The sequence below is a fragment of the Archocentrus centrarchus genome, chromosome 14 (assembly GCF_007364275.1).
Source record: "Archocentrus centrarchus isolate MPI-CPG fArcCen1 chromosome 14, fArcCen1, whole genome shotgun sequence".
Lineage (NCBI taxonomy): Eukaryota > Metazoa > Chordata > Actinopteri > Cichliformes > Cichlidae > Archocentrus > Archocentrus centrarchus.
In genome coordinates this window covers 21,537,076-21,563,321 of record NC_044359.1, presented here as the reverse complement: position 1 = coordinate 21,563,321, position 26,246 = coordinate 21,537,076, and the positions used below count along the sequence as shown (strand labels likewise).

The 26,246-nt window shown below is 38.0% G+C and overlaps 1 protein-coding gene across 1 annotated transcript in view; it reads left to right on the top strand.

The window, feature by feature from the left end:
- LOC115791871 (ryanodine receptor 1-like) overlaps positions 1-26,246 on the top strand; it is a 56,299-nt gene that overhangs the window by 27,851 nt on the left and 2,202 nt on the right. Inside the window, exons 74-109 of the mRNA XM_030746158.1 lie at positions 3,089-3,259; positions 3,375-3,434; positions 3,545-3,679; positions 4,035-4,147; positions 4,334-4,430; positions 4,521-4,630; positions 4,760-4,811; positions 4,917-5,009; positions 7,434-7,533; positions 7,604-7,683; positions 7,778-7,854; positions 7,950-8,023; positions 8,792-8,809; positions 11,489-11,569; positions 11,678-11,766; positions 11,973-12,101; positions 12,180-12,284; positions 17,091-17,172; positions 17,274-18,595; positions 18,706-18,788; positions 19,099-19,258; positions 19,357-19,443; positions 19,571-19,843; positions 20,818-20,948; positions 21,062-21,104; positions 21,184-21,317; positions 21,413-21,473; positions 21,556-21,702; positions 21,784-21,918; positions 22,028-22,184; positions 22,281-22,345; positions 22,419-22,519; positions 22,617-22,668; positions 22,764-24,273; positions 25,003-25,261; positions 25,594-25,627. Of these exons, the coding sequence (XP_030602018.1) occupies positions 3,089-3,259; positions 3,375-3,434; positions 3,545-3,679; positions 4,035-4,147; positions 4,334-4,430; positions 4,521-4,630; positions 4,760-4,811; positions 4,917-5,009; positions 7,434-7,533; positions 7,604-7,683; positions 7,778-7,854; positions 7,950-8,023; positions 8,792-8,809; positions 11,489-11,569; positions 11,678-11,766; positions 11,973-12,101; positions 12,180-12,284; positions 17,091-17,172; positions 17,274-18,595; positions 18,706-18,788; positions 19,099-19,258; positions 19,357-19,443; positions 19,571-19,843; positions 20,818-20,948; positions 21,062-21,104; positions 21,184-21,317; positions 21,413-21,473; positions 21,556-21,702; positions 21,784-21,918; positions 22,028-22,184; positions 22,281-22,345; positions 22,419-22,519; positions 22,617-22,668; positions 22,764-22,859 (4,713 nt within the window). The 3' untranslated portion in view covers positions 22,860-24,273; positions 25,003-25,261; positions 25,594-25,627. The remainder of the gene's footprint in view (positions 1-3,088; positions 3,260-3,374; positions 3,435-3,544; positions 3,680-4,034; positions 4,148-4,333; positions 4,431-4,520; positions 4,631-4,759; positions 4,812-4,916; positions 5,010-7,433; positions 7,534-7,603; positions 7,684-7,777; positions 7,855-7,949; positions 8,024-8,791; positions 8,810-11,488; positions 11,570-11,677; positions 11,767-11,972; positions 12,102-12,179; positions 12,285-17,090; positions 17,173-17,273; positions 18,596-18,705; positions 18,789-19,098; positions 19,259-19,356; positions 19,444-19,570; positions 19,844-20,817; positions 20,949-21,061; positions 21,105-21,183; positions 21,318-21,412; positions 21,474-21,555; positions 21,703-21,783; positions 21,919-22,027; positions 22,185-22,280; positions 22,346-22,418; positions 22,520-22,616; positions 22,669-22,763; positions 24,274-25,002; positions 25,262-25,593; positions 25,628-26,246) is intronic.

Sequence of the window (26,246 nt, the reverse complement as noted above, 5' to 3'; positions counted from 1 at the left end):
CTTCTGCAAAGTCAGCTTAACAGTGTAATAGCAATGAAGCAAATCTCTGCTGTGAATTTATTACTACACATATGGAGTCATTTATATTATTTAAAAATCAAAGTCTTAGACATATATTTCATTAAAGTTTGGGTTTGATACACTTATACTGGCATTAGTTTTACTATACTCAGATGTAAGTCTGCATCGACACAGTATTAGAGTGCAGTGTGCCCTACTATACACAAAACACCATTCATTTATACTGTCTACATAGACTTTAGTGCAGAATGTTTCATGAGGGAACTGGGGAAAGATATTCACATTGTCTCATAAGGGATCACCGGACCAATGGGCAGGCCCCATCTGTGGGCTTTCCCCAGTCCTGCCAGTGTGTGCGGGGGGGAGTCTGGAGGCGTTTGATGAAAGTACTCAGCTGTAGAGTTGGGCTCATGGCACTGGGCTTTACACCAATACCAAAGTGGAAGTGAGAGCACAGTGCCATCACGCTGTCACTGAGTTTGCTCTTTTTTGATCATAGTTAAGTTGGAGTCTTCTAGTATGGCTTCTGTTTCTCTTCATGGAAGATGGTTGATCTGTAGGTATTTGTAATGTAGCTTGTTGTCCACTAGGGGATGATGTTAGTCTTCTCTGTGCTCTTTCTTATCTCCTCCCTTAAACTGCCATTATACATCACTGTTTAGTTTCTTTTACACTCCCTAGTATCCACACTAACACACAGCTTGATGCTTAATGTTACTGGAGCAGATTTACTGAAACGTTTGTTAGGTTCTTTTAAAAGTACCATGAACCTAACCAACATATTAATTCACACTTATTACCTAAAATATTCCCCAAAATGCTTTGCACCCTCTAAACTACTTTATCATAACAAACAAACACCTGGCACTGAGAGTGTTTTTTATTTCATTAAAAGAACATATGGGTCATCTGGGACCACCATAATGTCTAACAGCGATGCCCCATCAAACCCCCGTAATAAAAAGATTTACACTTTTAAGTATAGTACTGAGCCACCCTTTATTTCTATGTATCTTGCTAGGAAAACAGGAAGTAGGTGCAGTTATTGATCGAAACTTGTTCAAACATGGGTGGAGATGCAATATTTAAGGCAGAGTTTGTAAAGAGCTTGAAAGTCAGTATTTGGTGTGATCCACTGTGTGTTTTCCTATCCAGTTATCCTTTTACTGCATGATCATTATTATGCTAAAAAATGAAGCTGTTGCTTCAGAAGCTTCTGATATAGTATTGCATGGCTGTAATGCAGCCCCAAACCATGACAGGGCCTCCACCGTATTTTAGAGATGGCTAAAGACCTTCATCTACATCGACATGCAGTAGCTCAGTTAACTGAAGGATCAGATTTATCTTTCAGGTCCTGTGTCAGGTCTTTTTTCCTATTAAGGACATGACTTTCAGATACTGTTCCTCTGCTGTAGATATACTTTTAGGCCTACCACTTATTCTGAAAATGAGTGAAAAATGTCCAAAGAAAAACTTTGAAAGACCTTCAGGAAACTATTATTTAAGACAGTGTTAAGAAATTAGAAGAAAGTCTGTCTCATTGAAAGTGAAATAAAAAGAAATGAGGGGTGGCTCAAGTCTTTTGCACAGTATGTGTCGAAATTTATGTGTAAAATCTAGTCAATATTTTCACAAGTTAGGATAAGGGTTTCCACACTTCTGGCTTCTCATAACAGCACCATAATAGTGGTCGTTCTTGAAGCAATTTGTGAAAAAAATCTGAGTGATAATGAATAGGATCAATACCAATCCAGTAACTTCATACCTGACAGTTTTCTGTGAAGTAGCTGTCTGATACTGTTATCTTCAGTTTTGTGGCTTAAATAGAAAAACCCTGTGAAGGAGTTTCCTAGAGCAGTGGTTCATGTGGTTTTAAAAGTGGTTTCCTGTTGTTTTTTAAAACTACCCAATCATATGTAAAGTGCTCTTGCCAATACGTGACCCACTTGGCACTGGGACACAAACTTCAATACAAGAGCAGTAAATTTAGGTCAGAGTAATGAGTAATATCACAAACTAAACACCTTCTGTTACCATTTTTCATTCACATTTTCACAGCCCACACTTTGGGAACCACTGTCCTGGAGCATATATTTAATAGACTAAGCATTCATATCACGAAATACATTTTTAGACTATATGCAGTAGCATCTGTTTGCACATCTTGGAGGACTCTAGAAAGAGCAGGTAACAGAAGGACTGAACTCACAGAAACAGCGCATGAGCTCAGGAGTCAAATACAGCGAAGAGACATTTCCTTTAGTTTGTGTAGCTGGAGGTGTGTGATTTTAACAGCATGCTGCTAATAAAGTCTAACTCTGAGGGTTTTGTTATTAACTTCATCTAATATTTTAAGCTTTCACCAAGGTCTACAGCTGTTACAAAATCTTATTTACAATTGGAGTTAAAGTGCATTTGTTCTGTTTAGCTGTCCTTTTCATGGAATTTTGAATGGATTGTCTCTTGAATGAATATTTGCTGTTGCACGTTGTTAATGTAATGTGACTGGTTTAATTTCTTGTAAGACCCATTCCTTTCAGCCTCCCTTTCACAAAGCATCAATATTCCCACTTCGTTATCACATCTTCACTATTCCTTCTATCCTTTATAGCTTGGGAATAACCAGATTTTGACCTTTAAATATAGGCACTTGTCTTTTTAGTGCCCATTGCTGATGGTAACATGTTTATTAGGTATATTATTGGTAGATGTAGTAGCGTATTTCTGCTTGGAGAGGCCTACTGTCATTGCATAATAACCAGTTAGTAGCACTGTGTATTGCTCAGCTGGTCCTAAGGTAGAATGACTTTCAATAGTTAGTATTAAAGTAATCGCATCATGAATTGTAAAGAATGCTGGCTGTGTTATCACACTCATTTTTTATATATTTAGAAAATAATCTGAATGTAAGCATCTATAATGTTTTGAAGTCTGTATCTTAAATCAGTTTCAATCCCAATAGGACAAAAATATTAATACTGATCAGGCCTTATCCGAGCTGTTGTACTGCTGGCATTTTATTAGATATTGTTTATGGTCTGTGGCTTTTTGTCCCTTTTCACAGGGTGGAGGCTCAGATACTGAACGTACCAAGAAGAAGAAACGAGGAGATCGTTACTCAGTCCAGACCTCACTTATTGTGGCTGCCTTAAAAAAGATGCTCCCTATAGGGCTAAACATGTGCTCTCCTGCTGATCAGGAGCTCATCAACTTGGCCAAGATCCGATACTCTTTGGTAGTTTTTGTTTCTCACTTTGAACTTGGTTCTGGTAAACATGTGGAGTATGATTTGTATTATGTTTATACTGTAACATGGAGGAAAACAGCTGCCAAAATGTTTTACTTTACAGAGAGACACTGATGAAGAAGTAAGAGAGTTTCTGCAGAATAACCTGCATCTTCAGGGCAAGGTATACTTGAAGAACTGGTAGTAAAATTGTGTTGAATTTAGCTGCAGGGGTAAGACTTGTAATTACAGATAAGCCTTTCAGTAAACTCTGTATCCATGTGTTGTGGAAAGGTGGACAATCCATCCATGCGCTGGCAGATGGCACTGTATAAGGAGATGGCAGGGAAGGCTGAAGATGCAGATGCCCCGCCGAAAGTTGTTAAGAGAGTGCAGGAGGTTTCTGCAGTTCTCTACCACCTTGAAGTGGTGAGTGTTTACATGTTTTATTATTATATATATTTTATTAAAGGCAACATTAGTATACAATATGGAAAAGAAAACCGCCAAGAATAAGGCTTAAAGCAATAAAAATGACCCAGAACTTGCACATTTTAAATGTTACTAGTCTAAATAGTTTTTAGCTCATCCAGGTAAAAGACCAATGAAGAAAACCATCTTGGAAGGGAAACCAGCTTATATAGGCTCCCAATCAAGTGAAGACATTTTCTTTATTAGATCCTGTTAATTAGGACCTGGAAATAAGGAAGCAAAAAGCAGCCACTGCTGACAAGGCTGTCGCAATTCTTTTGATCACTTTACCCATGCTCGTCTTCTCTGGCAGACGGAACATCCATTTAAATCCAAGAAGATGGTGTGGCACAAACTGCTGTCCAAGCAAAGACGCAGAGCTGTGGTCGCTTGCTTTAGGATGACACCACTATATAACATTCCAAGGTAAGAAATCAACATCTATGTTGGCATGTAAGCAAAAAAGCTAAGCATGGATACGATATATGGCTTTTACTAAATTCTATCCAACTTGTCTCTACTTGTATGAGTCTGGACGGGCCTTTTGAGTGGAGGTATACCAACCACAAGGCCCTAACTCTAGCCTGTGTTGTTTTGGTCTTTGCTTTGCAGGCACAGAGCTTCAAACATGTTCCTTGAGGGGTACAGGCGCAACTGGCTTCACCCTGAGGGTTTCTCATTTGAAGACAGAATGATAGACGACTTATCTGTGAGTGCCGTCTTGTGTTTGTTTCATCTAGAACCTTTTTTTTTTTTTTTGTGGTATTAATCAACTTTTTTGTTCTCCTGAACATCACAGAAAGCAATGGAGCAAGAGGAGGGAGATGAGGAAGAGGAGAAGGAAACAAAGCCAGATCCCCTTCACCAGCTAATTCTGCATTTCAGTCGTACTGCTCTGACAGAGAAGAGGTTAGATGGGTCCTCACTGATACAATGGCAGTGAGCTGCAGAGATGTGTTGTACCTTTGGCAAAAGAAAAAAAAAAAAGCGGCATGTTGTTATTAATTTTCCTGTTATCTGCACTTATCTTCATTTCAGTAAACTGGATACTGATCATCTTTATATGGCATATGCCGATATTATGGCAAAGGTGAGTCATCACAGAAAGTTTTAAAGTGAGCTGAGGTTTGCATAGCAGCACAGGCATCATGTACCCTGAAACGCTCACATTTATTTTTCCTCTCCGTGCATTTAGAGTTGTCGTATTGGTGAGGAAGAAGAAGGTGGAGAGGAAATGGGGGAAAATGCTGAGGATGAGATGTCCTTTGAGGTGCGACAGTCAGAACTGGTAATGGGCGGCCAGGGGCTGGGGACACCAGGAACACAGTGGAGCGGTAGCTCTCGACGCATTGAGTGACCTCATCATTGGAGCATTACTTCACAACCACATCTCTCTCTCTGTCTCTCTTTCTCGTTTTGTCTCGTTACCTCTTTTTGTTCTGTCTGTGCTCCGTCTCTTCTGTTTGTATGTTGTGCTTCATTCATTCTGAGTTTCTTTAACTAGAAACTCAAAGCTCCAATCCAGGTGTGTTCTAGTTATATAAATTACGGTCTGCTCCATAAAATGAACAACAAATTATTATGCTTCAACCTAAAACAGCATTGCACTGCAATTAGTAGGTTTTGTGCCTGGAATCTGGATTGGATCTAATCAGACTTAATAAATGTAAAATTAACATCAACAATAATAAAAATAATAACTCAAACTAATAATCATGATGCTAATTAAATGACTTTTTAAATAAGTTATCAGCCCAGGTTGATGAACAATTCACACTTTTTTAGGCCAAGTAAATAAGTAAAGTGTAGCTTCTCCCAATTTTCTGTTCCACTGTAAGCTTACTTCCTGTATTAGAGTGGACTAGCATGGATGTTAAACATTGATGGCCAGTAGCAGCTGCCTCTATGCAGGCCTGTACTACATTCCTTGTGTCCAGTTGTGCCCAGCGTCTCAGACACTTGTAACACTAGTTCATTGATACCCCAGTGCTGATTGTGCTGTTAGAAGAAACTGGGACTGAACTATTGCGTACTTCCAGTGAGCTGTGTTTGTCTGCTCATTGATGTCATGCTTCATCATTATGTATCATTGCTTTAAACTACTAAAATATCTTTTAAAATGCCTTCAAAACATGTGTGATGAAACTGGGGAGTTAGACATGCAGAAACTGGACTGAAAATTATATTGGAGACCCTCTTAAAGTCCATTTAAATTCCAATCTCCACTAAAAATATGTCCTCATTTTATAACAATGTCATTCCTCCCAGTTTATACTGTATAGCTGTCTGTTTTCTCTTTTTCTCTCTTTCCCATCGTTCCATCTAATTGATCTCACCTTCATAACACCAGTCTTTACTGACTGCTTGTGTTCAATGTTGCCTTCCCCCACTCACATAGCATACTGACAGACTACAGTGAAAGCCAGTGTAGCCTATGCAACACTAAAAGCTATATATACATACATACACACACATAGTCATGCATCACATAGTTCACAAGTCTGAATCAGGCTTCAATAAAGAGTCAGGGACTGCAGGGTAAGTTTGAGGTCCATTTGCACGACACATAGTGGGTAGAGCTCGGTTAGGCATATGTGGGAGGGGGTTGGGGGGTTGGAGTGGGAAGGGTGGGAGGCTGGGGAGCGGTGGTGGTGTTGTTTTAGGGTCATTATGATACAAGTTGATATATGATGTGGCTGAACAAAGGAATGTCAATTTGCCCTCTGGATTCAGAGATATTCATTTGCTATTTTTCTTTCCCCATAAATGGCATCAAATACACGGTTGGCTCAGTGCTACAAATTAAGATAAATAAATATTAAAGGCTATTTAGAGCTAGAAAGGAAAAGTGAGAAGAAGAAGAGCTAAAGTTACTTTTGTTTTGCGTGAATATTTCAAGCCATTTCTCAAAGTAAACACAGACTGCTGCGAAAAGCCAAAGAAATATCTCTGATACAGAGGAATAAAGGCTTTGGTCCAAAGTGTCTTCTTTGCAGGGCTGCTGCATTAAAGAAACTTTGGTAATCTACATGGCTGAAATGCTAAGTCAGCGGAGCTGTTTCCTGTAGTCTAACGCTTGCTCCAGCCAGCAAACGTGAAGAAGTAGTGTAACAACCCCATGACTAATGAAGTGAATGGACAGGATGGATGTGTGCAAGAGTCAGGTTTTGAACTGACAGTGATAACTCATAATGCAAAGACAACATCACTGTACTGTAGATAAAAGAGAGCAATGTCAGAATAGCTTTGGTAAAATTATAGTTAATGAATAAAAGGACATTGGTTATTAATTGATAATTAACAAAAGTTAACAAGAAATATATTTGTTCTTTTTGAAATGTTTGCATGTTGTTACAAAAACAGACTGAAAAAGCTGTTAAGTTGATTAACGATGATGATGTGAAGATGTAGGGATTTGTGTGAAAGGTGAGTGAATGTGAAATTGATAGAATGGACTTTTTTTATAAACCACTCGCTTTTTTTTTTATGATTTTCAGTAGATATACTGTATACAGTGCTTAACAAATTTATTAGACCACCACCACTAAAATATTTGTGGTTTTTTTTTTTTTCATGGCAGGTGGTCTAATAAATTTGTTAAGCATATACACACTTTTTTTTTTATCGTATCCTACAGTCCATCCTATACCTTTAATGTCTCTCTGTTAAATAAAAAAGGAGCAAATCCTCATCATGTTTGTGTTGACCACAGGAAAAAGAAATGGAGAAACAAAGGCTCTTGTACCAGCAGTCCAGACTGCATAATCGTGGCGCTGCAGAAATGGTCCTGCAAATGATCAGTGCCTGCAAAGGTAGTCTGTCTCTTTGTCCTTGTCAACATTTTTTACCTGCATTGTGTTCATGGCTTCCTGTTTCCTGTAGGTGAAACGGGTCCTATGGTGTCTACAACCCTGAAGCTGGGTATTTCTATCCTTAACGGTGGGAACAGTGAGGTTCAGCGGGTATGTGTTCTGGAAACATACTTTGTTGTAATTCTAAATTTAGAGATATGTTTAAAGAAGCACATTTAGTGAATTGCCTTTATTTTCTCGTCAGAAAATGCTGGAGTACTTGAAGGATAAGAAGGATGTGGGCTTCTTTTTGAGTGTCCAGGCATTGATGCAGACTTGCTGGTCAGTTTTCAGATAGTGAACAACATTTCAAGGTAAATGCTGTGTATACATTTTAATGGTAAACACACACAAAAACAGCTTTATACTCTCTGCAGTGTCCTGGATCTAAATGCCTTTGAGAGGCAGAATAAGGCAGAGGGGCTGGGCATGGTTTCAGAGGAAGGCACCAGTAAGTCTTCATCCTCTTTTCCTTAAGCATCACCTTTTTACATTGAAGAAGCAGCAGAGAACACATTACACAGCAGCCACTGTTTCTTATAACTGATTATCTGAATTATTTGTAGACGCAGCTTACAGTGTTGAATAGCTGTTTTTAGCTCTTCATTACACAGTAATGTACACATTGAGTAGAAAAGTGAAGCTGGAGGAATCACATTCACATACTTTAGACTCTTTCTGTTCTTTGTAAGCCACAATAGCAAAGTAATAACAGTCAAGGGAGTCATGAAAGGTCAACAGAAATTACTTGCTGAAATTCAACTCAAAAAGAAGTGAGTACCAAATCATACCATTGTTCATTGTTACCACATGAATGATGAGATTTAAGACATGTTAAGCATCTTCTAATTCATCTTTGCTTAAATCCATCTGTGCCATTACTGTACAAATTTTCATTTATTGAGTGATTAGTTTCCTAACATAAAGTATTATTAACACTTGGATAACTGTTAAAGAATTACATATTCATGATTTAACTTAAATTAGTTCAAATGTTTCCCTCTGTATGTCTAGTAGTTTGTCTATTGGACTTCACCTACTTTTGTCATCTAATTCTGGAGGTTAATTTAAAGTTCTAGCTGAATGAATTTGCCATGGAATGTTGTTAATCTCCCCCTCCTCATCTCTTAGTCCTCTTCTGTTGTCAACACACTGATCCTCTCTCCCTTCCCCACGATCACTGCCACCTCTCCCTTGTCCCTCCTTTCATGGCCCTCAGACTTGAACCTAGATCGGGGTAAATCATGTTTCTGTCCATCTGCCTCTCTGTCCTACTGCTGCTCCTCTTTCACTCCCCTGTCCTTTTTGCTCCATCATTACTCTTTCTAACACTGAACTTCTACCAAGAGAGGATTAGATGCCTCTCCATCTTTCATGCTCACAGCTCGTGCCCTTCCTCACGTCTTGTTCATTGCAAAAAGCCTCGGATGGAATCCAGTCTCTTCTGCACATGAAAAACCGTTAAAACTGTGAATGAAACCTTCATATTTGTTATGAATAGTGATAGAGCTCCTCATTTCTCAACCCTAATACCTTCCTGCACATTTCTTAATCACATGACTTATAAAGAGGCTGTTCTTATCTTAAAACACGGCCACAAATGATGCTATAACTTAACCTTTATAGTTAAAGTTTAAAAAAAAAAAAAAAAAAAAACAGCTCCTGGATTGTTATTCATGTAAATTTGTGAATACCAATTTGTAAATTTCCTAAGATGAAATGTGGCACATGCAGGTACACATCTCCTTAGCTCATTGCTCCTCAAACTAAGCTTCATGTGATAAAAAAAAATGTGTGGTTTCTTGGATGTACTCTATCATGCACTGGATTCCCTTCAGCCTTTTGCCCAACCCCTCTGACATTCACCTTAAAAGCTGCTATGTGCTGCATGAGTCTGCGTTTGTGTGTTTGTTCCATGTAGCTAGTGGTGAACTGGGAATTGAAAAGAAAAGAATAAACAAATAAATCAAGTTGTATTTTTAGTCTAGTAATACACGGTAAACTGTGGATTACCTGGAGCACACCAGTGGTTCTATAAATATCAATTAATGGGGAAAATCCCAATATTCTCATGTCTGTTGAATTATACACTCTTTATTCATAATTTATACTATATTCTGGTTGGTTAATATTCCAGGAAATCCAAGATAGCCAGTTCATCCCTGACTACTGCTGTTTTAACTTTTATTGCTTTCTTTCTGTCCGTACAGCAGTCCTTTATTATTGTCTCAGTTTATACGTGTTGTTAATGTGATCATATGTTTGTTACTATGTCAGTTTTTCACTGCAACTTGTTTTTTCTTTTTTTTTTTCTTTTTTTTCAAATGAAGTGTATGCATGTGATGCTGATGCCTCCTGTATGCCTGTATGGTGCCTGACATGTGCTTGTATGCCAGACTTTGTCAAATTGCAGTCATTTGTATTTCTTCGATTCATATTAAAACCCTCTTTCCAAAAAAGCTGGGACAGTGTGCATAATACCGATAAACACTGAAAGCAATGATTTACGAAACGTGCCAAACTTATATTTTGATCAGGAATGTATCAAATTTCGGAACTGAGAAATTCAAAAATATTGTGAATTTTATTCTAGTAATAAATAAAAAGGTTGTGATAGGGTGACAAACAATTGTAAAAGTTGCATAATAATAAAAAAAAAATTAAAAATGTGAGAGACTGCATGTGAATATGGTTTGAAACTGTAAAGAATTTTATCATAATTAAAAGATTTTATCATCTGCAGTGCATGATATCCTTCAAAGGTTCAGAGAACACGAGGGGCAGCACTGAAACTCTCAACTGTCTACACAACAACTCTGTACATGAGGGACAACGCCGAAAGCCATGATTGAATGGACGTTATCTTCAGTCCCTTGGGTGACAATGCATTATGCAACAGTGAATTAATAGCAGACGTGATTATATAATGGAAATCACTGCAAAGGCTCAGAAGCACTTCTGAAAACAATTGTCAGTGAGCTGCACACACACATATTAGTTAGAGCCCAGCAAAGAAAAAAACAGGTAATAACAAGAGGCAGAAACAGTCTTCGTATTTATTTAAGGTGGAATGAGGCTACGTGAACTGTCTATCGAGTTAAAATTAGAAAATGTTTTTGGACCGATGCTGAGTCCTCTAGGCTAAAGAGGAGAGGGACCATCTGGCTTGTTTCGGAACAAAATTAAAAAGCCAGCATCTGTGACCGTTTGTGGGGTGCAATAGTGCACATGGAATCTGTAACTTTTGCACATTTGTGAAGGCTGTTTTTGCTGCCATCCGGACATCTTTTTCAGACGTTCCTTTTCTGTTTCAGCAAGACAACGCCAAAGTACATTCTGCACATTTCGTTTTGCAATTGTCGTGTGGTGACAGAGTCTGGGTGCTAAACTGTCTTGCCCGCAGTTCAGTGAAAGTGTTCCATGAAAGTGTGTTATGAAAAATGTCAACAATTTGGCTTTCAAATACTTACAAAATGCTAACACATGTGTTTAAGAGTAGAAGCAGCACATTTCTGTTTCACAGCTTTTACTGTCATGATATTGAAAATGAGCTTATGTTTACAAAAAAAAATCTCAGTTTCAACATTTCATATGTTGTTTTAGTAATATTTTTCAATTAAATAGTATAGTATATTTTTTTTACTTGCATTTTAAACAACTTCCCAACTTTTTTGGAAATGGGGTTGAATTTGGAACAATAAGTCATTCTTAATTTTACTGTAACAAGCAGCACTCAGTCAGAGGTGGTTACTGAGGTGTCTGATACTAAAATCCTTTTATACATGATGGTAAGTTTAATTATTATCCTCACACTGCTTATATTCAGACAAGTTATTTGACTTGTTTAGCACTGTATGTAGTCTGATTTAGCATGAATACACCACTTTTATTCATTTCATTTTTTTAATCTTTTTAGATGAGAAAGTGATGGCTGATGATGAGTTTACCTGTGACCTCTTCCGTTTCCTGCAGTTGCTTTGTGAAGGTCACAATAATGGTGGGAATTACTCATGTGTCAAATGAGAGTAACAATAAATTAAACCAGTCATAAATTACATTAAATGTAAAACTGTTCTCATTCAAAATGATCTTGATTTTAATGCAGATTTTCAGAACTACTTGCGCACGCAAACAGGCAGCACAACTACCATCAACATCATCATCTGTACAGTGGATTATCTTCTTCGTCTCCAGGTACAAAGATTACTGCACTAAATGAAGATTTTAAGCCTGTGGTGGGGATTATAATTTTGCAAAACTACACATATAATAGGATTTTGTTATGCTTGGTTAGATAACCAGAGGATTCATTGTCTTTAAAAGAGATTAATAGTATACTTTAAATATATTCATAAATATGGCGTGGAAGATTCCCTAATCACCTGCTATTTTTATTCAAGGAGTCTATAAGTGATTTCTACTGGTATTACTCGGGGAAGGATGTCATCGATGAACCAGGCAAAAAAAATTTCTCCAAAGCGATGGCAGTGGCGAAACAGATTTTCAACAGTCTAACTGAATATATCCAGGTAAGACTGGAGTGATTCAGGCCTTTATGCAGACTGGTTGCTTTTTTTGCATGTAACATATGATCTCTCTCTTTTCAGGGTCCATGCAATGGTAACCAACAGTCCCTAGCCCACAGCAGGCTGTGGGATGCTATTGTTGGCTTTCTTCATGTCTTTGCCCACATGATGATGAAGCTGGCACAGGTACGCACATATCATTGTATTAGTGAATAAAATCCAAATTAAATACTGTATGTTTATTTCTGTTGCCTCAGTTCTGCAACATCATCGATTGACCTCCTGACCTCTCATCATGCATTTTATTTTCAGTGACCATGAAAGAAAGTCAGTGGTAAACATAAAAGGTGTGATGCCCCTTAGAGCTGAATTTTTATCCAAATGCACACTGGTACTGTTTGTACAGTATGTTAAATTTTGGTGCTCAGGGTAGCAACGGCATCAGGAATATCTTCCTGAAGCTGTTCAGAGAAGGTGACCTCCACTAGTTTTATACCTTATAATAGTGCCTTACTTGAGTTGTGCATGAAAAAGCTTTGTTGTTATAAACCTGATAGTAAACAAGAAAACTTTGAGCGAGTACAAACAGTGTGTAAATCTGTGAATTTCATCATCTACAGTACACAATCTCATTAAAAGATTCAGAGAAAATGCTGAAAATCACTTGAAGGGTATAAGGTCATTGGGTCGTTAGGCAACCCTACATTTAAAAAGCAACAGATTATGTCATGCATTATTGCTTGGGCTCATGAGCACTGGAGTACAGGCAGGCCTCCAGTCCAAAACTGTTTGGTTTATGAACGACGCTCAAAACTGCCAAACAGCTTAAGTCTTGAATCAAATAAAAATGGGGGAAAATAATTCCTTACAAAACTACAGTAATTGGTCTTATCAGTTTCCAAATGCTTACACATCTCCTTATACACACTAGACCACATTAATATCTAACTGTTGTTTGTGCCTTGTACAGCTACTGCCAGAGGCATGTTCAGCACCAGGTGTTTCAAACCAATTGCATTTTAATAACGAACAAACATGGTTTTTGCTAAGTAAAAATTATAATAACTGTACACAGTGTTCCAGGTTCTTCTACCTGGAATTAGGTTAGTAACAAACCAGTCTGAGTGTAAATGTTGAGTCACACTGATTTTAAAATGCACAAAGCAATTTGTGCTACTAGTGCTGTAAACCAAATACGTTGTCAAAATACACTGAGGGAACTCACCAGTCGTTTCTGTTCTGTTTAGTGCATTAATCCTCTGCAGATGAATGAGGCTATTAACATTTATTATTGGTAGTATTTGCATGCATAACCTGTTTAATCATGTGGTCAAAATAAGAGATGAGTCATGCTTGATCCATGGGTTTCCAGCTCAGCATATTTTAACACATATGATGCACCTAAAACAAATTACCTTCCTGTTGCTCTTCAGCTGATATTCTCACAATCAGCATCTCTGTTTTTACATTTAATGTATTTCAAAGTCTTTATTAAACTTGTGCACTGTTTTGCTGTCAAATGAAAGAAAACGTTTGCTATATATGAGCAAAAAAAAATGTGATCATATTTTGTTTAATACCTGAATAATTTATTTATTATTGAAATTCTCTTCCACATGGTCAATGCAGGGTAAAGTATGTATCTATTTTTTTTTTTTGTTTAATTTATTAAGGCAATATTGTGTTTACTAGTTTTTCATTTTTTCAGTGTTGGCTTCTCTTATCAGGCAGTTTTATATCCACCTGCATTTCGCAGAACTCAGTAAGGAGTCAATATTTGCTTAATGCTGATTTCAATATATTTCCAAACAAAGTTGACATATTGTGAAGTCATGGCAAACAATGAAAAGCTATTTCAAGCTATTTGAACCAATAAAAAACGGCTTACATTCACATTTGAGCAGACTTGTTGAAACGCAAACATGAAATATGGTAAAATGTACTTTCATTGTTTGTGATGAGTAAAACATAATGGAAAAATATATTTTTTTATGTATACTATAATGGGTTTTTTGACACTACATACCTTTATTATGATGTTCTTCAATGCTCTAATTATTTACTTACAGTAGCTCCCATGAATAGTAAACTATAAGTATATATTTCCAGACACGGCAATATTCTTCTTGTTTTACATGTTTTTGCCTTGTAAAGCAACTGCCATATCTATGTTAGGCACCCGGAGCTGTAAACAGCATTGTAATGAAAAGCAAACATGGTTTATGCTAAGTCAATTTGCAAAAAGAAGCAGGTGACTACAAAACTTCCTGACAGAGGGACTGACTTTTAACCTCAGCTGCTGGAGTACACACTTTAATATGAAATTACTTTGTGTTGGAATATACACTTTAATGTGACATCCACTTTGTGTGCACACATTTAACAGAGATCACAGTTTTTAACATCATTTTTCTTTCATCAGTGGTGTGTTGATCTGTGGCTTGTGTGTTGTTTTAAATTAATGTAACTATAAACACTATATTGCCAAAAGTATTCGCTCATCTGCCTTCACACATATATGAAATTGAGTGACATCCCATTCTTAATCCATATGATTAAGAATGGGACCCTTTGCAGCTATAACAGCTTCAACTCTTCTAGGAAAGCTTTCCACAAAGTTTAGCAGTGTGTTGGAAGGCCTGGTCTCTGCTCTAATTCATCCCAAAGGTGTTCTGTTGGGTTGAGCTCAGGACTCTGTGCAGGCCAGTCAAGTTATTCTACACCAAACTCCCTCATCCATGTCTTTATGGTCCTTGCTTTGTGCACTGGTGTGCAGTCATGTTGGAACAGGAAGGGATCATCCTCAAACTGTTCCCACAAAGTTGGGAGCATGAAATTGTCCCAAATGTCTTGGTATGCTGAAGCATTAAGAGTTCCTTTCACTGGAACTAAGGGGCCGAGCCCAACTCCTGAAAAACAACCTCACACTATAATCCCCCTCCACCAAACTTTACACTTGGCACAATGCAGTCAGACAAGTACCGTTCCCCTGGCAAGAGCCAAACCCAGACTCGTCCATCATATTGCCAGACAGAGAAGCATGATTCGTCACTCCAGAGAACACATCTCCACTGTTCTAGAGTCCAGTGGCGACCTGCTTTACAGCACTGCATCTGATGCTTTGCATTGTGCTTGATGATGTAAGGCTTGGATGCAGTTGCTCGGCCATGGAAACCAATTCCATGAAGCTCTCTACACACTGTTCTTGAGCTAATCTGGAGGCCACATGAAGTTTGGAGGTCTGTAGTGATTGACTCTGCAGAAAGTTGGCGACCTCTGCGCACTATGCACCTCAGCATCTGCTGACCCCGTTCTGTGATTTTACATGGCCTACCACTTTGTGGCTGAATTGATGTCATTCCCAATTCCTTCCACTGTGTTATAATACCACTAACAGTATACTGTGGAATATTTAGTATTGAGGAAATTTCCCAACTGGACTTGTTGCACAGGTGGCATCCAATCACAGTACCACGCTGGAATTCTCTGAGCTCCTGAGAGCCACCCATTCTTTCAGTGATTTGGATGAGTGAGTCAATACTTTTGGCAATATAGCGTATCTATTAATTTTTTTGTAGTTTTGCCTCTTTATACCACCATAGTGGATGTTAAATCTTTAGAAATTACAGCCATTTTTATACATAGCCCCCACTTTCAGAGTCTCAAAATGAATTTGCTAATTAATTGACTGACAAACCACTGGTTAAACTCAAGAACAGGAAGGCCAGATTAGATTTTGTCAGAAGATATTTTAAAAACCCAGCACAATTCTGAAAAAGGCCTCTGGACAGATGTAACCAAGATTACTTTGATCCAGAATCATGGGAAGAGAAAAGTTTGGCGAAAGAGAGAAAGCTCGTGATCAATATCATCTGTCAAACATGGTGGAGGCAATGCTATGGCATGGGTATGTCTGGCTGTTGTGTTACTGGGTCAGTGTTTATTGATAATGTGAGTGCTGGCAGAAGTAGCAGGATGAATTGTGATGTGTACAGGGCTATACTCTCTGCTCGGATTCAGCCAAAGACTGCAAAACTGATTGGGCAGCCCTTCACAGTGGAAATGGATGAGAACTGAGGCGTACTGCTAAAGCAACCAAAGAGTTTCTTAAATGGCCCCTGATCTCAACCCAACAGAGCATGCTTTTATCAAATACAAAACTGAAGGCAGAGCAGCCCACAAAAAAGCAGCAACTGAATGTGGCTGCTGTAAAGGCCTAACACAGCATTCAGCAATGTTGACAGATTCTAGACTGCAGGCAGCTATTGTATGCAAATTGTTTTCATACAAGCATTAAAAGCAATCACTATATTTAAAATTGTATTATTTTGTCCAATTACTTTTGAGTCTCATGAAATGAGAAATGACCGTTTGAATTCAAACTAAAAGTCTGCACTTCAATAACATCTTTATAACTTTATTTAAAAGCCACTGTGGTGGTATACAGAGGCAAAACTACAAAAATTGTCTTTGTCCAGAAAATGATAGACCCAACTGTATACACACACAAGCCTCTGCTATAACTTCTAATGCTCACTGTCATAAAAAAAAAAAAAAAAATATATATATATATATATATATATATATATATATATATATATATATATATATATATATATATATATATATATATATTCATGTAGGAGTAAGCAAGATTTAAGCAGTGTTTTCTCTACAAAAATGCAAAGTGTTTACATTACGTATATATCATTACATTTCATGTTTTCTTAAACCATTGTTACAGTCTGATAAATTCTCCCAGCATGACGATTTGGCTAATTAACGTCCTCCTTTGTTGTGAATGTGATTGTATACAACACAGTATTTTGAATGGACACTTCTTATCATAACAAGCTTTTGGGTTCCTGACACTTATAACTTGTGCTTTAAACATCAAGACTGTTGCATCTTCATGTGAACCACTAATGGTTCAAAACAATATCAAACTTGTTGTCATTACTGTAAGGTCTTGTGCTTCTTTTATGGTCACAGGATTCCAGCCAGATTGGTCTGCTGAAGGAGCTTCTTGACCTACAGAAAGACATGGTTGTTATGTTGCTCTCATTATTAGAGGGTAAAATTTATTTATTTATTTATTTTAGTTTGTCAGTTTTCATCTTTTTATTCTTTTCAGATCTTTATTTGATTTTTTTTTTTTTTTTTGTATTTATTCAGGAAATGTGGTAAACGGTACAATCGCTCGCCAGATGGTGGACATGTTGGTAGAGTCTTCCAGCAATGTGGAGATGATACTCAAGTTCTTTGACATGTTCCTCAAACTGAAAGATATTGTGGCCTCCGATGCGTTCCGTGATTATGTGACAGACCCTCGAGGGCTGATCTCCAAGAAGGACTTCCAGAAGGCTATGGACAGTCAGAAGCAGTACTCCCCTTCTGAGATCCAGTTTCTTCTGTCCTGCTCAGAGGCAGATGAGAATGACATGATCAACTATGAAGAGTTTGCCAGTCGTTTCCAGGAGCCTGCCAAGGACATTGGCTTCAACATTGCCGTGCTGCTCACCAACCTGTCCGAGCACGTCCCTCATGACACCAGGCTACAGAACTTCCTGGAACAAGCAGAGAGTGTGCTGAACTACTTCCGTCCATTCCTGGGCCGTATTGAAATAATGGGAGCCAGCAGAAAGATTGAACGCATCTACTTTGAAATCAGTGAGGTTAACCGCAGACAGTGGGAGATGCCACAAGTACGAGAGTCCAAACGGCAGTTTATCTTTGATGTTGTCAATGAGGGCGGTGAATCGGAGAAGATGGAGATGTTTGTCAACTTTTGTGAAGACACCATCTTTGAGATGAATATTGCCTCACAAATTTCAGAGCAGGAGGAAGAGGAAAAGGGGGAAGAAGATGATGAAGGGGATGAAGGAGGAGGTGAGGGAGGAACAGGTGGGGAAGCAAATGGAGGAGGAGATGAGGATAGTAATGGACAGGAAGGTCCACATGAATCAACCTCTGCCTTTGCAGATTTTATAAACAGCATGTTAAGCTTCCTCAGCATTTTTACCTTCCGTAACCTTCGCAGGCAGTATCGTAGAGTGAGAAGGATGACCTTCAAGGAGATTGTAGTGGCCTTGTCCACTTTTTTCTGGACCATCCTGATGAGTATACTGCACTTCATTTACAATGTATGCAAAGGTATCTTTATGATCATCTGGCAAACATTATTTGGAGGTGGCTTGGTAGAGGGAGCCAAAAATATTACAGTCACTGAGATTTTAGCCAGCATGCCAGACCCTACGCAGGATGATGTGCATGGAGATGGACCAGGGGAGCCAAGGACTGGGGAGGAACAGGACACTGGAGGTTTAACGGACACTGGTGAGACTGGGAGTGGAGAGGAGGAAGAGGAGGATACCCAGGAAAAAGAGGGTGGGAGGATGCCAGGAATGGATGCTCCAGGTGGACTTGGAGATATGGGTGTGGAGGCACCAGTTGAACCTCCAACTCCCGAAGGAACTCCCATAACAAAGAGAAAAATGGTAAGGATTTGCTTTATTTTATTTGTCTTTTTCATTGCTTGTTTGTGGAAAAAAAATGTGACAATTAAAAAATCAAGTATTTTTAGTAGATGTTTTTGTTTTGTTAACAGGCACCAGAAGAGACTGATGCTAGCCAGAAACCACCAGAACCTGCTCCTGTAGAAGAACCTCCTCCAGAGCCTGAAAAGGCTGAGTAAGAGTCTTTAGTTGGTGATATTACTACACTAATTTGCTTTAAGCAATTCTTTCTCCCTGCCATGGGTTTAAATATGAGACGATACATTTTAGCCAGGACAGTCTAGAAGATTTACTGAAACAGCTTGGGATGGTGTGATGTTAGTGATAATCTGAATGCACAATTTAATTAAAAGGGTTGGTTTATTGCATGAAGCAACTTCCCGAGCTAAGAAGAAGATTGGCCATCTTAGTGTGCCATGATTTTGATATTGCTAGAATGAATAAATATGACAATAACTTAAGATTTTTAAATTTTTTTTTTTTAGTGCTGAAACTGGAGAGAAACCAGAAAAAGAATCTGAGAGCAAAGAGGAAGTGCAGCCAGAAAAACCAAAGAAATCAGCAGCCAAAAAAGACAAGAAGCTGAAAAGAGAAGGAGGTTTTCAAATCTGGACTGAGCTGGAAACCCAAAGGAATAAATTCATGGTAGTATTTGTTTCAGAAGTGATTTTGTCATAGACAGTAGCTTCAATATTATTATCAAGTGATTAAGTGGCTGAAAAATTTTTATCTCTTTTTTATAGAACTACCTTTCCAGAAACTTCTACAACCTACGTTTCTTGGCTCTGTTCCTCGCATTTGCCCTGAACTTCATTCTTCTTTTCTACAAGGTAAAACAAAATTAATTTAGTTTAACCCTTTTTTACCTGGATATGTGGATGGAACTGTTTGCTGTGTTATGTGAGCCTTCGGGTCCACTGTCTGCTCTTTAATCTTTGTACTCCTGTAAACTGTTAGGTGTCAGACATCCCGCCTGAGGGTGAGGAGATGGAAGGATCTGGACTGTCGGATGAAAGTGGACTGTTCGAAGGCTCTGGGTTGTTTGAAGGTTCAGGCGAAGAGACTGAAGGATCTGGAATTAATGGTGGAGGAGATGAGGATGAGGAAGATGTGCCACTTTATTTCTATTTAGAGGAGAGCACTGGATACATGCAGCCCACTTTGTCCTTTCTTGCCATGCTTCACACAGTCATTTCATTCATCTGTATCATTGGCTATAACTGCCTGAAGGTAAGCTGGATACACGTTTGAAATGTATGGTTACATCACAAAAATTTAATTATATCTTGAAAAAGTTCAATTTTTTAATTTATTCAAAAATAATTATATAATCATTACATGGAAAAATGAAGTATTTCAAGCTTTTTTGTTTTAATTTTGATCATTTTAGCTTATAAATCATGAAGATCAGAAACCCAGTATCTTAAATGATTTGAATATTTCCTAAAAGGATTTAGAATATGGAAATGATCAGCTTGTGGCACTGCTGAGGTGTTATTGAAGCCCATGTTGCACTGATAGCAGCTTTCGCGTCATCTGTATATTTGGGTCAGGTGTTTTTCATCTTCCTCTTGATGCATTGACATCAGCCTCAGTCCACTCATTGTGAAGCTCTCCCAAGTTATTTGGTCAATTTTTCTAACAGTTCTCTCAAGGCTGCAGTGACTGCAGTTGCTTGTGCATCTTTTCCTAACACACTATCATTAATATGTGTTGATACAGCGCTCTACAAACAGCCAGCATCTTCAGCAGTGACCTTTTGCAGCTTAGCCTTCTTGTAGATGGTGTCAGTGATCATCATATGGATAACTGTCACTGTCAGTCCTCTCCATGTTTGAGGCTGCATGTACTCTTAAAGATAAGAAGGCAACTGTTTGAATGGTAATTAACTCAAACTCAAAATATTCTAAACTTTTGAAATACTGGATTTCATGGCCTATAAGCCATAATCATCCTAATTAAAACCAAAAAAAGGCTTTAAATATTTACATGTACTGAATGTAGAATATGTCTGTTTGCTGTTTTGAATGAGATTCCCTAAAAAAAAACTGATTTTAAAGTGTTTTGCATTAATATTCATAAATATTGATCGATTTTGAGAAGTTGTTCTGTCCCACGATGGACCGACTTTTGTTGTGTTCCAGAAATTGATTCCAAAAACTTGCATACCTGAGTAAAACAGCACTTGCTATTGTTTCTGTCAGATTCCTCTGGTGATCTTTAAAAGAGAGAAAGAACTTGCAAGAAAGCTGGAGTTTGACGGCCTCTACATCACTGAGCAGCCCGAGGATGATGACATCAAAGGCCAGTGGGATAGATTAGTCCTGAATACACCGTATGTGCATAAAGAAAACACTTTATAACAGTGGGAAGATGAAGCAGGCCCACAAGAAAATTCTGAAAAGATTTTTCTTAATGTAACTGACAAATGTTCCTATTTCCCCACAGCTCTTTCCCAAACAACTACTGGGATAAATTTGTCAAGCGAAAGGTGAGCTGCGATTGACTCTAGTGGTTTTAAAATGGGCTCGGTACAGCATGTTCACGTGTAACACCATGTCTGTGTCCAGGTTTTGGATAAATACGGAGACATTTATGGAAGAGAAAGAATTGCTGAGCTCCTGGGTGTTGATTTAGCTTCCCTGGATGTGAGTCAACAACATGAGAAGAAACAGGAAGAACCAGACAACTCCGTATTTGCATGGTACCACATATATATTCAGCTGCGCATTTGACATGATCTCTGAAAACGAAAACAAGCACTTTAAAATGGATGTCAATCAATGTTGTGTCTTTTAGGGTGACCTCTATTGACATCAAGTACCAGATCTGGAAATTCGGTGTTGTGTTCACCGATGGTGTAAGCAAACCTATATATTGTACTAAACTATACTATTACTGTACTACATTGTACTAAATTAAACTTAAACATCTCTTTGTAGACTTTTCTTTATCTCTGTTGGTACCTGGTGATGTCTTTGCTTGGGCATTACAACAACTTCTTCTTCGCCTGTCACTTGCTGGATATCGCCATGGGTGTCAAGACTCTTCGCACTATCCTATCCTCAGTCACGCATAATGGCAAACAGGCAAGAGCAGGAATTGCTCATTAGAACTGATTTTATTTAAGCCTCACTTTGCTCACTCTGGTTTCTTCTTCTCTCTGCTAGCTCATGATGACAGTGGGCTTGCTAGCCGTGGTGGTGTATCTTTACACCGTAGTTGCCTTCAATTTCTTCCGCAAGTTTTACAACAAGAGTGAAGATGAAGACGAACCGGATATGAAATGTGACGATATGATGACTGTACGTCACTGTTCATCAAAAGAAACTTTACACTGATATTATCATAACTTTGCCACTTCCCACATCTCCCACTTCTCATTTCTTTCTTCTTCTTTTTTATTCACTTTAGTGTTACCTGTTCCACATGTACGTGGGAGTCCGTGCAGGTGGAGGCATTGGCGATGAGATCGAAGACCCAGCTGGAGATGAATACGAGCTCTATCGAGTGGTCTTTGATATCACTTTCTTCTTCTTCGTCATTGTTATCCTACTGGCCATCATTCAGGGTGCAGAAAATGCTCTCCTGGGAAACATATTTCAAATGCCTCGTTGTTTGACAAATTTTATAAACATGTCTGATGATTGTGTTATTGTGCATGTAGGTTTGATCATTGACGCCTTTGGAGAACTCAGAGACCAACAAGAGCAGGTCAAGGAAGACATGGAGGTAAAGTAGTTTTCAGTGTTTACATTTTTACTTAATGTAGCTAAGGCCACACTGACCCCTGATTTCTGTGCAGACAAAATGCTTCATATGTGGCATCGGAAGCGACTACTTCGACACAACACCGCATGGCTTTGAGACTCACACTTTTGATGAACACAACCTGGCCAATTACATGTGAGTGTGCCTCGTCTGTGTTACCTTGTACAGCAGGTCTGTGCATGGGTGTGCAAATGAGAAAATAGGAACATGATCTTTTTTTTTTTTTTTTCAGGTTCTTCTTAATGTATCTTATCAACAAAGATGAGACCGAGCACACTGGACCGGTCAGTCTGAATGTTTTTATTACATTTTTTTTATTAGTGTGCTTCTTTCATGGTCTCATCCCCCCCTCTTGTGTTCTTACATCATGTTTTTTCAGGAGTCATATGTGTGGAAGATGTACCAGGAGCGCTGCTGGGACTTCTTCCCAGCTGGAGACTGTTTCAGAAAACAGTTTGAGGATCAGCTTTCCTAGCCCTCAACTATTTTACAATTAGGGACAAAAATGACAAATATTGAATTGCTCCTTGAGGTTGTCATATCACATAAATATCACAGCAAACTGAATTTGTCTAGAAAATCCTGTTTCTAAACTATTAACATGATTATTTATAGAAACTAATAATTTCCAGAGACAACAGCTTATATTACAAAACAATATCTACAAGAATTTTATCCTTTAAGTGGAAATTTATGAAAGTCTTTTTGTAAAGTTTAGTCATTTAGTTACTTCTTTATAAAACATTGCCTCTTACAACAATTTAGAGGCATTATTGGTTTCTCTCACAGACAGTAGGATTTCCATGCATTCATTTTTTCTAATTAGCTGCCTGTTTTGAGAAGATGATGAGTACATCACGTATTAGGGTAAGCTTGACTGTAATATTACTATTAGTTGATCTTGGACAGTGTGTGTAATGCATGGGTTTGATCAGCAGTGGCTACAGTTTCGTTTTTTTTATTCTTTCTAACACAAGCTGCAACACAAAGACAATGGAAAAGATGGACAAATTATGAGGTTAATGTTCACTTTTGGCATTTTTAAGCTGAGTTTTATCAGGCGCTTCACTATTCATTAGACAGTAATCCTCTTTAGACTGAAACTATTAATGCATTTATTCACTATTACTGAATCCCTGAATGTTTATCCAAATTAGTGCTCAGTGAATGCATTTTACTAAATTATATGATAATAGTTAATCAAAGGATATTTACATTTAGATTGTTTGCGGGTTTTTCAGTTCCATTTACAGCAGGTTTGAATAAATCTGCAATTTTTACATTGCAGACTTATTTACTTTTTTTAATTTTAAAATGAAAGTACGAAAAATGTTGTCTGATTAGATATCAGATACATAAATATGCGCCATTTAAGATGACAAGGTACACAAAACAGTACCCAGGATATCTTTATTGCCTCTTCATGATAACTATGTAACTGCTGATAAAAGATAAATTATAAAAGGAGGCTGTTGTTGGTTCACTACTCATTGTGTGTATTTAATAAAAAAAATGGATGCCTGAGCAGGTTTGGTGAAGCTGATTTAAGATGATTTTCAGATATAATATCCATTTGGTATATGTAAAAACCAAATGGATATTAAAAACAAACATTAAAAAAACCTATTGAATCAAGCTGATTTACAAAGTATCTCTGCACGCTAACATCTCATCACAACCCATTTTCATACCATGCTGATGAACTTTGGCTCTGTGGAGCATCCCAGCTGACTGGGGATTAAAGCTGAGCCTTAAAAACTCACATTGAGCCTCATGTGCTCTTTGGCCATTCTATCTGCAAACGCTTCCCTCTCAGCCGTTAGAGTCGGACACATCCACTGTAAACATGAACATCTCGGGGATACATCAGGGGATCCTCAGGATGTATGGTGAGTTGGATCTTTACTTAAGGTGTGGATATTTGTAGCTCTAGGAAAGTGTTGCTGTTCTTTGTAGATTTTATGGTAATTTTCCAGGTTTTTGTCTGCTCCCTGTCACACTTTTGCAAATGCAGATCGATCGATCTATCTATAAAATTTCTTTATCACGGAGAGAACGTTAAAAAAAAAGATAATAACTAGTGTAAGTTGGCAGTGCTCCTGGGTATGATTTTAATAAGAGAATCCAATGAGTTATTTGTTATAGATCATCTATTGCCAACCAAGTTATGAGTTTTTCTTTAAATATGTACAGAAGAATAAATATATATATATAAATATATATGGTTTCAATCAACATCCAAATCTGTGACAAATGCAAATGAAAACATCATTTAAAACTTTACTTGGAAAAAAAATGCTAATAGATAAGTAGATAGTTAATACATATGTTATTTGTTGTTTGTATAGAGAATAAGCAGATACAGATGTGTGCGTGCGATTATGCTATGTGATGTGCACACGTTGCTCGGCGAGGTCTAATTCATGCTTGATCCTCCAACCATCTGACTGCCTCTAATCTGCTGGGATGATGGAATAACGCAGTGTTCGTTCTTTAATCCACGTGTGCGATGCTCCCTCGGCTATCTTGATCACTCTCTGTATGCTCTAGGGGTTTTTGGTACATTTGGTCAATAAGTACTGTTTCCTGATGACTTTCACTCTGCATGTCTTGTTCAGGTGGATTTATTTTTAAACAGTGGAAGAAAAGGTTTCTCCTTGTAACTGCTGAAGGCAGTCTCCTGGTGTGCCATGATGCATCTTCCCCTCCTGACCAGCTGATACTCTTGCAAAGCAGTTGCGAGGCAATTGTGGAAGGCAAGGAGATCTTGGACCTACCTAAATTACCCTCTGGTGGATGCAGGGATTGCTGCTTTGCTCTGATCCTCCCCCAGAATAAATATCTGCTGCTGCTGGCTGAAACCTCTGTGGACTGCAGGTCTTGTGGGGCTTTCTCTGCTAACTCTGGGGCCTAGATTTAGTTTTATGTCCTGGATTTAAGTTTTGGGAAACATGCCTTTGTGACTATTCTGTTAAAGAGAGAAAAACCCACAATAGTCACTGAAATAATAAAATAATTCTATTGAACCACAATTCAAAAGCAATGTTTGATTTTCATTAGTTAATTTTTTTAGTTTTAGGTTTTTTATTATTATTATTATTACTTTGTCAGTTTACAGGAGGATATTTTATTGTCATACCTGAATTTATGTATAGTATGGATGCATGTTTTGCATAAAGGTAATAACAACCACTTTTATTACTTTCTAGCCAGTGGGTGAATGTGCTGAAAAAAGTGAAAATGGTAAGTTAATAATATTTACAAAGATTATTTAGCAATAATGTTTAAAGTGTTTGCCATCTTAGTTTATCATCATTATTTGCTAAGTATCATACAAAATAGTTGAGGTTGATCATCAGCTTTTTTTTTGTTTTTTTGCTTCATTTTTTTTTTTTTTTTTTTAGGTATTTAGTTCCTAATGCTTTACCTGCTATTATTTGATGGTATTACTAAACAATCACACTAATCCAAATCCACTGTCCGACTGGGGCTTTTCTAGAGTTTGCATGTTCTCCCCATGTCTGCAGGGATTCTCTCAAAGGCCAAAGACATTCATGTGATTAGGTTAATTGGTGATTCTAAATTGGTGGTAGGTGTGAATGTGAAGGTGGATGGTTGTCTAGCTTTCTGTGTTAGCCCTCTGACAAACTGGTGACCAGTCATCCTATGGCTGTTGGGATAGGCTCCAGCCTCTCATGACCCTGAATTGGATAAGCAGAAGAGGATGGATGGATGGATGGAAGTGACACATGAACAGTTAGTTCTCAAGCCAGAGTGTGCTGACAAGGGGCAAAAATGTGGGGTTATTCCTGTGGTGCAGTCTACGTAGTATTCAAGTGTTCCAAGGACCAACCAGTGAACC